At 50.6% G+C, this 13,704-nt stretch overlaps 1 protein-coding gene across 7 annotated transcripts in view; it reads right to left on the bottom strand.

Moving 5' to 3' along the window:
- The window catches only part of KIF7 (kinesin family member 7), a 56,256-nt gene that overhangs the window by 32,758 nt on the left and 9,794 nt on the right, over positions 1 to 13,704 (bottom strand). For all 7 annotated transcript variants that reach the window (XR_015722094.1, XM_045813042.2, XM_045813047.2 and 4 more), the window contains exons 12-15: positions 2,162 to 2,359; positions 1,708 to 1,833; positions 1,383 to 1,559; positions 319 to 534 (exon numbers count right to left, since the gene is read on the bottom strand). Coding sequence is in view for 6 of the 7 variants with exons in the window: in XM_045813042.2 (XP_045668998.2) it covers positions 319 to 534; positions 1,383 to 1,559; positions 1,708 to 1,833; positions 2,162 to 2,359 (717 nt within the window). In the remaining variant the exon portion in view is untranslated. The remainder of the gene's footprint in view (positions 1 to 318; positions 535 to 1,382; positions 1,560 to 1,707; positions 1,834 to 2,161; positions 2,360 to 13,704) is intronic.

Below are 13,704 nucleotides of genomic sequence, written 5' to 3'. Positions count from 1 at the left end.
GAGGTGCGGGGATGTGCTGCTGACACTCATTCCCACAGGCGGAGCCCAGGCATGGGACACGCAGGCTGACACCGCGCAGAACGTGGGGTGCACCCAGGGTCCCGCTGGGCAGAAACCTCAAGGACCCAGCCCGGGTGTCCCAGCCGAGGGGGCCAGAGTCGGCGGCGGGGCCAGGCCAGCATGCCCCGGGCCGCCACCCCCCTCTCTGGAACTCACCAGCGGGAAAAGCACATTCGGGAAGCAGCAGGGCCCAGCGCCGGGCCAGGCTGAGGAGAGCGAACAGAGGAGGGGACGGGGAAGCCCGGCGGCGGGTCTCACCTCTGGCGACAGCAGGCTGCCCCGCCTCAGCTTGCCGTCGATGTCCAGGCGCTGCTTCAGCAGTGCGTCCTTCTCCTGGCGCAGGGCGTCGATCTCCCCGCGGAGCCGCTGCTGGCTCTGGGCACTGCCCTGCCGCAGCTGCCCGCTCTTCTCCGACAGCTCCTTCTCCAGGTGCTCCAGCCGGCTGGACACGCGCACGATGTCCTCACTGAGCGCCTAGGGGCGGCACCGCCGGCTGTCACGGAGGGAGCAGGCCCCGTCCTCACAGGGGTGACACAAGCGGCCCCGCCCCTTCCCTCAAGAGGCCCGCGATCCAGGAGCGCTGCTCTGTGCGGAGGCCTGGCTCTCGGTCCTGCGGGAGCTCAGGGAGTGGGGCCCCCGGGAATGGCCCAGGACACGGACAAGCACGGGAAAAGGCACTGGCGAAAAGGGGAAGGCACGGACGAAAGCCGAGCAGACCCTTCCAGGGGCCCGATGTGGGAGGAAGAGGGGGTTCTGAGGGTGACAACCCGGCAGCGCCCTCCCTGCCCGCTCCTGGCCTCCAAAGTGCTCTGTGACAGCAACAGCGGGTCCGGACCCCGGTGGGGACCCAGCCGGAGCACCGGCTCCTGGCCCAGGCTCTGGTTTTGTGTTTGACACACCCCCTTCCCATCTGCACCGCAACACTGTGATTCCACTGGACTGAGGCGGAAACTGGCTCAGAAGCTCCTTATTCGGCAGGGTGGAGAGAGGCAGGCCGGCCATGCGCCCAGGTCTCTCCGCCTCCCGCGCCAGTGAGGGCTGGTCCTCCTCGGCCGGCCCCCGTTTCCACACCTGCGAGTCCTTGTGCTGCCCGCACAGCCCAGAGCAGCGTCATAAACATCGGAGCCTGATCATGAACACCCGGATGTCCTGGAGGCCGGAGGCGTCCACAGGCTACCGTCCTGTAGGACCGAGCTTCCCATGGCTGGACCTGACCTGGCAGGGACATCGCCCAGAAGAACCTCACCTGTCTAGACCTCACCTGGCAGGGTTACCGTCTGGAGGGACCTCAACTGGAAGGACCCCAGCTGGCAGGACCTCACCTGGCTGGACCGGAGGCGCTTGCTCTCCAGCCCCGTCTTCTCCTGCATCAGGGCCTCCTTCTTGGCCAGGATGGCCTCCCGCTTGTGGAGCTCCTCCCCCAGCTCCTCCAGTGCCCGCCGCTGCTGCAGAACCTTCTCCATCTCCTGATCCAGCCACTTCTTCTGCTCCTCGATCTTCTAGAGGAGGGTGGGGGAGGCAGGGAGGGAACTCAGCTCTTGCCCCGGGCCGGACAGGCCTCCACCCAGGGTGGGAGGGGAGAACGCGCCCCTGGCAACCCTGCGGGCCGCGGGCGCTCCCGGGGACCTGGCCCGGCGCCGGCTGCACCTGCTGCTGCTCCAGGCTGACCACGGAGCCGTTGCTGCCGCTGCGCCGCTTTCTCTGGAACGCCGCGATCTCTTCCGTCTTGATCTTCAGAATCTTCTGCTGCTGCTCGTGTCTCCGCTCCAGCTCCTGCGGACACGGCAGGTGAGCAGCTCAGCGGCGGGGCCGTGGGGGGTGCCGAGTCTCTCCAGGAGCTGCCTGTGCGCCCCAAAACCCCTCTGGAGCTGGGCTCGCCGCCCCGCATCTCGCGGGGACCAGCAGCAGCATGGGCGGCCCGGTGCCTGCGCACAGCTCACCTCCTGAGCCTCGCGGTGCCCTTGGCCCCCCTCCTTTTCAGGTCAACCACGCTCAGGGAGCCCAAGCAACCCGCGGAGGAGGTCACACTGCCAGAAGTGGGGGGCCCCGAGACGTGCCTGCTGGCCTCCCTGGCACCCGTGCCCCTCCCCCGCCGTCCGACCTTGACACGGTGCTGCCGCTTGTTCATCTCCGTCTCCAGGCGCCGCTTCTGCTCCGTCTCCTCGCGAAGCCGCCTCTGCAGCTGCCCCTGCTGCTGTCGCATGAGCTGCACGTGCCGCTCGAGCTCCTGCAGCCGCTTCTCGCTCTGGGCCGACAGCGACGCCAGCCGCTCGGTCGCCTGCTTCTTCTCCCGCAGCACCTGCACCGACACAGCGTCTGCTGGGCCCCACCACACCCAACCCGCAACCCGCGGGGCAGGACCAAAGGGCGAGCAATGGATAGAGGGGCGGACGGAGGGGGACACAGGCCAGCTGGTCATGGACGAATGACAGCAGAAGACTCATGACAGTGGCCACTCTGACATTTGCTGCGTACCAGGCACCCAGCAAGTGCTCTGTACCAAGTGATCCTGACCTTCCTAGGGCACAACGGGATTATCATTATCCCCCTACTTTACAGATGAGGAAACTGAGGCACCAGCAGGTCAGGAAACCTGAGCGAGGACACACAGCTAGTCAACGGCAGAGCTGGGATTCCAACCCAACCAGTCGGGTTCCAGAGCCCACGCTCTCGAACATTCTACTGAAGTGTCTCTCGGACACCTGAACTGAGAAAAGGAAGGAAGGAGGGATGGACAGCTGTAAGGATGGATGGATGGAAGGGTGGACAGACAGATGGATGGGATCATAGAAGGGCAGAAAAACAGGCTGAGCAGATAATGCACGGGTCAACAAAAGGCAGTAGAAGGACAAACGGACAGATGGATAAACGGACAGTGGGTCACATCAACTGTGACCAAATGTGTTGGGGAAGGTCGTCGGAAGATGTGCTCACTGGTTCACCTGTGAGCTGGACCCGGATGGTCAGGGACGCCTCACCCCGTCCCCCGTCCTTGGAGTGTGGGTTCTGCTTGCCTTTCCCGCTCCCAGAGGACATGGCCTTGAGACAGTGACGTGGAGCTGAGAACACTGCACGGTTCACATTACACTGAACCCGGTTAAGGCCCCTTGATAAACTTTTAAGATGTAGCAGGTGAGCCCAAGGCAAGTCTCATCAATAAATTCCCTTTGCTTATTAAACCAGCCACCTTCGAACCTGGAGCGGCTGCCTCTTTGGCCTCTCCCTACCCTCCACATGCGGGGACCGATTTCAGATTACATCCGGGAAGCTCCCAAGGAGACTGCCACTGAAGAAATGGGCCTCGGGAAACAAGCATCAGGGGAAATCCCGAGCTGGCCATCGACCTCTGAGTGTGGAGGGGCAGCCCCTATTGTCAGATGCTTATAGATGGCATGACTGGGGGACACCTTGAAAATGCGGGCTGATTTGGGGGATTGTGGGCTGGGGCAGAGAAGCAAACGGCAAGGCTGCGTAGTGGGCCAGCCTCGACTGTGGCCAGTACATGTGGCCGCCGAGGCCCAGCTAGAGGCTGAGCTTGAGTTAGATTTAGAAGAGCTGAGATTAGAGACACACGTGGGAATGCCCCCCAGTCTGCTGCCTTCCGGGCTGGCAGGCAAGGTGGGAAGGCAGAGTATTAAGCTGGAGACCTTGTAAAGCTACAGGGACGAGGGCACAAGGCACCTCCGATCGACATCTGGGCTTGTGACAAAGCCTGGTTCAGACACTACGAGATGGAATCTCTAGGAAGGCGATCAGAACAAAGAGGAGGATGTGGTGGTAACTGATGAGGAAGCAGCCAAAGTGGGCCACGGCTCTGACCCGACACAAAGGAAAATTCTTTTTTTTTTTAAAGATTTTATTTATTTGATGGTGGGGGGGGGAGAGAGAGAGAGCATGCACAAGCAGGGGGAGCTGCAGGGAGCCCGATGTGGGGCTTGATCCCAGGACCCTGAGATCATGACCTGAGCCAAAGGCAGACACTGAACCGATTGAGCCACCAGGCGCCCCCACGAAGGAAAACTTTAAAGAGCAATTACCCCAAAACTCCTAGAAGAAAACTTGCATGCTTTCTCTGTCCCTTAAGTGTATAAATCTCATCAAGTCTTCCAAATATAAACACCCCGGGAGATAACCAAAACACTGCCCACGGAGACTACAGAAAAAAGTGGGGGGGAGACCTTTTGCAAACTGCTCTAGCAGTTTCCTTGCCCCAAGTCCAGTCCACAGCCTCCGGAAGACGGAGAGTATCTATCAGTAAAAGCTTCAGCCACGTGAGCGGGCACTGATTCACAGCTAGAGCGTTGCAGTGAAAGCTGAATGGGTATGGGAAATTGCAGGAGGGATGGAGGAAGACGGGAAGTAGGAGGACCCGAGGCTCTCCTCATCCCAGGGCAAAACTAGATAACGCTCGCCTCGGTACAAACGATCCAGAAAACGACCCGAGAATGGCAGAACAGACTTCACAACTGAATGTAGAGAAGAGGCACATCGAAGACGGCGGGAAGGGTGGAGCCGTGGATGCTAACTGGACCACAGGACTGTCCGCAGGAGGGATGGGACGGATGCCAAGGAAGTGGAGAAGGGAGAGAAACAGACCTCACACCAGGGAGCCCGCATGGGAGCCAATCACCAGAGCATTTGGCTTTGAAAACCAGAGGGGCCAAATTTCCAGAGTTCTTACAACTAGCACGTAGCGGGATTTCAAGCCTGGAACTACAAACCTCAGCCGGCTCAGCTCAGGGAGGGCCCTGAGGCCACAGGAAGTGAGTCCCCGCTGTTAAAGAGACAGCACAACACAGGAGCCATGGAGATACAGCACAGAAGCAGGAGTCTGAAAAATGCCGGTGCACAGGGGAGGGAGAGTAATTCACTAACCTCAGGGATGTTCTGGAGGGACAGAGGACACTGGGAGACTCCCCCAGGAACAAAGGAGCTGGAATGAACCCTCACCCTCTTCTGCCCCCCCCCCACCCCAGCATCAATGCTCGGCCATTTGCAGGAATCCGGCAGCACCAATACCCGCTAATTAACTCACGTACACGGAGCCCCGTCCCGTCCCACCATGCTCCAGCGGATCTGCTCCCTGCAGCCCGGCCCGCCTGAGTCCCAGTGAGATAGGGGTGCTCTCCCAGAAGGAAGGAGCAAACCTTGCAAACTCTCTCTGCCCCATTCCTTACAGATCCGCCTCCTCCAATGCCACGGTCAGTCCTGGTCATGGCGGCAGGTTCCCTCGCACAAGAGCACCGGCCCTCGAACCTTGCTGAGGCTGATGCCCCGCCCCTGTGCACGTTGCAGCTCCGCCCCCACCAACACGCTCTTGGCGGGAGCCCATCCAAAGCCAGGCCACAAGCGCGGCGGTGTGCCAACGGCCCTGACAGAAGCCAGCACCACTCCAAAGCGACTCTTGCCCCAGGGAGAGGGACGTAGAACCACACACACCAGTCAGACTGCGGCCCCAGCAGTGGGCTGGGGGCAGACGTCTGGTCTGACCACAGGCTGTGCCCACCAATAAAAGCTGCTGGGAGGAAAACACAGGAAAAGGGCCCTGCAGTTCGGAGCTGCCACAGCTCTGGCCAATGCCTAGTCTGACTCAAGTCAAGCCCAGGGTGGTCCCAGAATGGCCCACTACCAGCACAAGCACCAAACCCTGGCCACGACAGGCAAAGAGAGCCACTGCAGACGACCAGACTGATGGCAAAAGTGCCTCAGCCACACGCTAGGGTGCCTACCACACACATACGAGACATTTCGGAAACGCCAGGTTCTGGGGAACAGGGGACACCGCACTGCAGGGCTCTATAGGACCTCTTCCTCATGAGGCCGCTACTTTCAAGAGCGGGAGCTGTAGCTGACTCTCTGAACACAGAGAAACAGACAGAGTTAGACAAAATGAGGAGACAGAGGAATATGTCCCAAATGTAAAAACAGAACAGAAATCACAGCAAAAGACCAAAGTGAAACAGAGATAAGGAATATGCCTGATAGAGAATTTAAAGTAACAGTCATAAAGACACTCACTGGACTTGAGAAAAGACTGAAGGACATCAGGGAGGCCCTTAACAAAGAGATTAAAAGAGAACCAGATAAGAACAGAATAAATGAAACTGAAAAGACACTACAGAGAATAAATAGACTAGAAGAAGAATGGATGAGGACAGAATAATGGAAAGTAATCAAGGTGAGCATGTGAGAGAAAAAAATATAAGCAAAATGAGAATGGACTTAGGGAACTCAGCGACTCTATCCAGTGTAATAACATTTGCATTATAAGGATCCCAGAAGGAGAAGATGGAGAAAAGAGCGCAGAAAGTCTATTTCAAGAAATAACAGCTGAAAACTTCCTTAATCTGGGGAAGGAAACATATCCAGATCCAGGAGGCACAGAAACTCCCCCAACAAAATCAACCCAAGAAAGCCCACAACAAAACATTTAGTAATTAAAATGGCAAAAAGTAGTGATAAAGAGAGAATTTTAATAGCAGTTAAGAGGGGTACCTGGTGGCTCAGTCAGTTAAGCATCTGCCTTCGGCTCAGGTCTTGGTCCCTGAGTCCCAGGATCGAGCCCCACATCTGGCTGCCTGCTCAGTAGAGAGCCTGCTTCTCCCTCTCCCTCTGCCTCTCCCCCGACTCATGTTCTCTCTCATTCTCACTTGCTTGCTCTCTCTCGCAAATAAATAAAATCTTTAAAACATAAATAAAATAAAATAAAAACAGTTAAGAGAAAACAGTTACATACAAGGAAAACCCCTAAGGCTATCAACGGATTTTTCAGCAGAAACTTTGCAGGTCAGAAGAAAGTGGCCTCCTAAAATAGAAGGAGAGATAAACAATTTCCCAGGCAAACAAAAGCTAAAGGAGTTCATGACCACTAAACCAGCCCTGCAAGAAATGTTTCAGGTGACTCTGAGTGGAAAGGAAAGACCATGAGTAAGAGTAAGAAAAGTAGCAAGTATAGGGGCGCCTGGGTGGCACAGCAGTTAAGCGTCTGCCTTCAGCTCAGCGCGTGATCCCGGCGTTGTGGGATCGAGCCCCACATCAGGCTCCTCCGCTATGAGCCTGCTTCTTCCTCTCCCTCTCCCCCTGCTTGTGTTCCCTCTCTCGCTGGCTGTCTCTATCTCTGTCGAATAAATAAAAATTAAAAAAACTTAAAAAAAAAAGAAAAGTAGCAAGTATGAAAGCAGTAAAAAATAAGTCGATCTGTAAAAATCAATGAAGGGACACCATATACCTAAAACATGGAAGGGAGAAGAGTAAAGAATGCGTTCAAACTCAACCCACCATCAACTGAAGATAGACTGCTCCATGCAGAAAATATTATACACAAATGTATTGGTAATGATGAATCAAAAACCCATGATATATATATATGTATATATCTGACATATAAAACATATATATATTTTTTTATATATAGATATATAAAAAAATGAAGAGAAAGAAATCTATCATTAAAGCCAGCAAACCAAGACAGAAGTGAGCAAGAGAATAAAGGAACCAAGAGGAACTACAAAAAATAACTCAAACAAGGAACAAAATGGCACTAAGTACACGCCTGTCAAGAATTACTTTGAACCTAAATGGACTAACTGCTCCAATCAAAAGACATACAGTGACAAGATGGATTAAAAAAACAAGACCCATCTATACGCTGCCTATAAGAGACTCATTTCAGACCAAAAGACACTTGCAGATTGAAAGTGAGGGGATGGAGAACATTTATCATGCAAATGGATGTGAAAAGACAGCCAGGGTAGCAATACTGATACAGGACAAAATAGACTTTAAAACAAAGACTGTAACAAGAACAAGGAAGGACACTATATAATAATGAGGGGGACAATTCAACAAGAAGATATAACAATTGTAAATATTTATGCAGCCAATATGGGAGCACCCAAATCTATAAAGCTGCTAATAACCAACAAAAGTAATCGATAGTAATACGATAATAGTAGGGGACTTTACCACCCCATTTACAGCAATGGACAGATCATCCAAACAGAAATCAACAAGGAAACAGTGGCTCTGAATGACACACTGGACCAGAAGAGCTTCAACTGACGTATTCGGAACATTCCATCCTAAAACAGCAGGACACATATTCAAGTGCACATGGAACATTCTCCAGGATAGACCACATATTAGGACACAAAATAAATCTCAACAAATTCAAAGAGATCGAAGTCATACACTGTGCACCCTGACCACAGCGCTATGAAACCAGAAATCAACCACAAGAAAAAAATCTGGAAAGAGCACAAATATGTGGAGGGTAAATATGCTACCAGACAACGGACAGGTCAGCCAAGAAACCAAAGAGGAATCAAAACATACACAGAGACAAATGAAAATGAAAAACAACGGTCCAAAATCTTTGGGAAGCAGCAAAAGCAGTTCTAAGAGGGAAGTTTGTAGCAATACAGGCCAACCTCAAGGAGCAAAAAAATCTCAAACAACTAACCTTACACCTAAAGGAGCTGGAAAAAGAACAAACAAAACCCAAATCCAGCAGAAGGAAGGAAACAATAAAGATTAGAGCAGAAATAAGTGATATAGAAACTAAGGAAACAGAACAGATCAATGAAACCAGGAGCTTGTTCCTTGAAAAGATCAACAAAATTGATAAACCTTTAGTCAAACCTATCCTAGCCAAAAAAAAAAAAAAAAAGAAAAGAAAGAAAAAGAGAGACAGAGAGGACTCAAAATCAGAAATTAAAGTGAAATAACCAACAGCACAGAAATACAAAGGACTGTAAGAGAATATTATGAAAAATGATATGCCAACAAATTGAACAACCTAGAAGAAATGGATAAATTCCTAGAAACATAACTTCCTGAAACTGAACCTGGAATAGAAAATTTGAACAGACCGATTATCAGCAATGAAATTGACTTGGTAATTAAAAAACTCCCAACTAACAGAAGTCCAGGACAGATGAATGCTACCAAATGTTTATTTATTTTTAAAGATTTTATTTTAGAGAGAGAGAGAGAGCACGAGCAGGGGGAGGGGCAGAGGGAGAGGAAGATAAGAAGATGACCTGCTGAGCAGGGAGCCTGACACAGGGCCTGATCCCAGGACCCCGAGATCATGACCTGAGCCAAAATCAAGAGTTGAACACTTAACCAACTGAGCCACCCAGGTGCTCTTCTACCAAACATTTAAAGAGAGTTAATAAAGAGAGTTCTCAAACAATTCAAAAAAATAGAAGTACGGAATCTTCTAAATCCATTCTATGAAGCCAGCACTACCATGATACTAAAACCAGATAAAGACACTACCAAAAAAGAGAATTACAGGCCAATATCTCTGATGAACATAGATGCAAAAATCCTCAACAAAGTACTAACAAACTGAATCCAACAACACATTAAAAAAATCATTTACCACGATCAAGTGGGATTTATTCCCAGGATGCAGGGGTGGTTCAATATCTGCAAATCAATGTGCTGCATCACATCAATAAGAGAAAGGATAAAAACCACATGATCATTTTAATAGATGCAGAAAACACATTTGACAAACTACGACATCCATCCATGATAAAAACCCTCAATAAAAGTAGGTTCAGAGGAAACAAACGTCCACATAAGAAAGGCCATATATGATAAACCCACAGCTAACATCATACTCAATGCTGAAAAACTGAGAACTTTTCGGGAACAAGACAAGGGTGTCCACTCTCATCACTTTTATTCAACACAGTACTAGAAGTTCTAGCCATAGCAATCAGACAAGAAATAAAAAGTATCCAAATTGGTAAGCAGGAAGTAAAACTGTCACTATACGCAGATGACATACTATATACAGAAAACCCTAAAGACTCCACCAAAAAAACTATTAGAACTGATAAATGAATTCAATAAACTTGCAGGATACAAAATCAATGTACAGAAATCTGTTGCATTTCTTCACATTAATAATGAAGCAGCAGAAAGAGAAATTAAGAAAACAATTCCATCTACAATTGCACCAAAAATAATAAAATATCTAGGAATAAACCTACCCAAAGAGGTGAAAGGTGTGTACTCTGAAAACTACAAAACACTGATGAAAAAAACTGAAGAGGACATAAATGGAAAGACAGTCCGTGCTCACGGACTAGATGAACAAATATCGTTAAAACGTCTACACCGCCCAAAGCAATCTATAGATTCAATGCAATCCCTATCAAAATACCAACTGCATTTTTCACAGAGTTAGAATAAACAATTCTAAAATGTGTATGGAACCCCAAAAGACCCCCAAATAGCCAAAGCAATTTTGAAAAAGAAAAAGCTGGAGGTATCACAATCCTGGATTTTGTGTTTTGTTACAAAGCTGTAGGAATCAAAACGGTATGGTACTGGCACAGAAACAGACACACAGGGGCGCCTGGGAGGCTCAGTGGGTTGAGCATCCTACTCTTGCTTTTGGCTCAAGTCATGATCTTAGGGTCCTGGGATCAAGCCCCATGAGGGGCTCCACACTCAGTGGGGAGTCTGCTTGAGGATTTCTCTCTCTCCCTCTGTCCCTCCCACTTGTGCATGCATGCACGCTCTCGCAAATAAATCTTAAAAAAAAAAAAAAGACACACAGATCAACAAAACAGAATAGAAAGCCCAGAAATAAACCATGCTTATGGGGTTAATTATTTTTGACAAAGGAGGCAAGAACATCCAATGGGAAAAAGCCTCTTCAACAACTGGTGCTGGGTAGACTGGACAGCCACGTGCAAAAGAATGAAACAGGACCACTTTCTTATATCACACACAAAAATAAACTCAAAATGGAGTAAGGACCTAAATGTGAGACCCAAAACCATAAAAATCCTAGAAGGAAGCACGGACAGTAACTTTTCTGACAACGGCTGTAGCAACTTTTTTCTAGATCTGTCTCCTGCGGCAAGGGAAATAGAAGCAAAAATTAACTGTTGGGACTACATCCAAATAAAGAGCTTCTGCACAGCAAATGAAACACCCAACAAAACTAAAAGGCGACCTGGGGAACGGGAGAAGATATTTGCACATGACACATCCAATAAGGGGTTAGTATCCAGAATATATGAAGAACTTATACAACTCAACACCAAAAAGACAAATAATCCAATTAAAAATGGGCAGAAGACATGAACAGACATTCCTCCAAAGAAGACATGCAGACGGCCAACACACACATGAAAAGATGCTCAGCGTCGCTCATCCTCGGGGAAATGCAGGTCAAAACCACAATGAGGTATCACCTCACAGCCGTCAGAATGGCTAGAATTAAAAAGACAAGAAATAAGTCTAAATAAGGAGGGGGGAGGAAGAACACTCGTGAATCCTTGCTGGGAATGCAAAGCAGTGCAGCCACTAAGGAAGACAGCACGAGGGTCCGCAAAAAATTAAAAACAGAAATACCATAGAATCCAGAAATCGGTATTTACTCAAAGAAAACGGAAACACTAATTTGAAAGAATATAAGCATCCCCATGTTTATTGCAGTGTTATTTTTTTAAAGATTGTATTTGAGAGAGAGTGAGCAAGAGAGCACAAGCAGAGGGGAGAGGCAGAGGGAGAGGGAGAAGCAGGCTCCCCGCTGAGCAGAGAGCCAGACATGGGGCTCAATCCCAGGACGCCAGGACCATGACCTGAGCCGAAGGCAGACGCTTCGCTGACTGGGCCCCCCGGGCGCCCCCTATTGCAGCATTACTTACAACAGCCAGATACGGAAGCAGCCCAAGTGTCCACTGATAAACGAATGGATAAAGACATGGTATAAACACACAACGACTATCACTCAGCCCTTAAAAACGAACGCGAGCTTGCCATCTGCAACGACATGGATGGACCCAGAGAGTATTATGCTCAGTGAAATAAGGGAAAGACAAACACTGTATGATTTTGCCTGTACGTGGAATCCAAAGAACAGATGAACAAACAGCACAAACAGACCCATAAATACAGGGAACAAACTCACGGCTGGGGGGGGATGGGAGGTCCAGGCTTCCAGCTATGGAATGAATAAATCATGGGGGTGAAAGGCACAGCACACGGAATATACTCAATGGTACTGAAGCAGCGTTGTGTGGGGACAATGGTAGCTGCACTGGTGCCGAGCCCAGCATAATGTATCAGCTTGTCGAATCACTATGTCCCACACCTGAAACGAATGTAACCCTGTGTGTCAACGAGACTTCAATTCAACAACAAAACCACCAGATTAAATTATTAACAGATGAATCCAGTCTGGCTGATTGGACTAAAGGATTGCCCCAGGCTTTAAGACATTTGAATGATCAACCAGCAGGGCCTGTTGCCCCGCATGCCAGACTGCGGACCCCCGGCAAGGCACCCAATTCCGTAAAGATACGGAAGTCGTGGGAAACAGCCATTGTCCCAGCTCTTACCGGGGAGCAATGGGCTATGCTGCTGGGAACACCAAGCCCCATCGTGTCTGGGAAAGGGATTATCTACCAGAACTTGCCACAGGACGTCCCATCAGGACGGGGAAGTTACGTCACACCCCCAGGTGCGAGGGAACTATCCAATCCCCACTGGGACTCTGTTGTCCTGCTACGAGCTGGAGCTGCCGAAGTGCACTATATGCAGAATGGAATGTGCACCACTGAGCGAGGGCAGAAGCTGGGGGCCGGGCATATCCCACCCCAGTCCATCTTTACACGCGTGACAGTGCCGCCTCCCCCAGCCAACATGGATGGTATGCACAACCATCAGTTTCCTAAAGGTGCCCACCTGCCTCTTCTCAAGGTGGATACCGTTTTCCAAAAATACACTGCGGCTGCCATCTGGGTTCCCTTCGCTGGCCTGGAGGTTACAGCACACGTGGAAGCCCTTACTGAATTCAACCAGCCAGGCTTAGATGATAACCAACAGAGCCTTTATCCAAACAGGATGCGGGGCGTTCACAGCTGATGAGCCTAATGTATGATCTTTATTAAACTACACAAGGACATAAGTGAACGCCCTGAGTGATCCAACCCCCAGTCTCGGGGACTTAGTAAACCAGTGGCTCGGCTCACGGGGCTCTTAGAAAAAGCTGTCACTGATTTGGGGATCAATGTTTCATTCTGCATTCTCTCTCACATGTGCCTATGTTGTTGCTGGGGCATCTGCCTCCCAGGTAGCCAGACGGCCGCCAGAGGAGCCACCTCCAAGTCAATCGGACCCCTTGCTGAGGGCTCAGAGCCCACTGCGGAAAGAGGGGCACCCAAGACAAGTTCCCTTGCTTGGTACACCCGCCACTGTCCCACTTGGAGTGGCCGGCTCTTTCTTCCATTTCTCCCTGCCCTCCGAGTATGGGGACCCATTGCAAGTTATACCTGGGAAGCTCCAGAGGGGGTTACAAACCAACAAAATGATAAACAGGTGTATGGATGAGACAGACATATGGACGGATGCGTAGAAAAACAGAGGGAAGGGGGAATGGAGAGGTTAAGAGACTAGGGAACTGGGGGGGAGGGGAGGACTGCATGAGGAAGGGGTACCTTGCTTTCAATGCCCACCCTTCCTCCTCTCACTGGTTTCCAGGCAGGACTGGCCTCCCTGCCTCTGCTGTGTTTAAAGCTGAGCCGACCCCCCAGAGCCACGGACTTCTGTGTTAACACCAGCCTCACCCCGGGAGGCCGGGAGTGTGTTCGCCAAACCAGTCAGCAGCTGGGG

Source organism: Ursus americanus, chromosome 28 (genome assembly GCF_024610735.1).
Source record: "Ursus americanus isolate L20-20 chromosome 28, mUrsAme1.1.p, whole genome shotgun sequence".
In the NCBI taxonomy this organism is placed as follows: domain Eukaryota; kingdom Metazoa; phylum Chordata; class Mammalia; order Carnivora; family Ursidae; genus Ursus; species Ursus americanus.
This window is presented reverse-complemented; position numbering and strand designations above follow the sequence as displayed.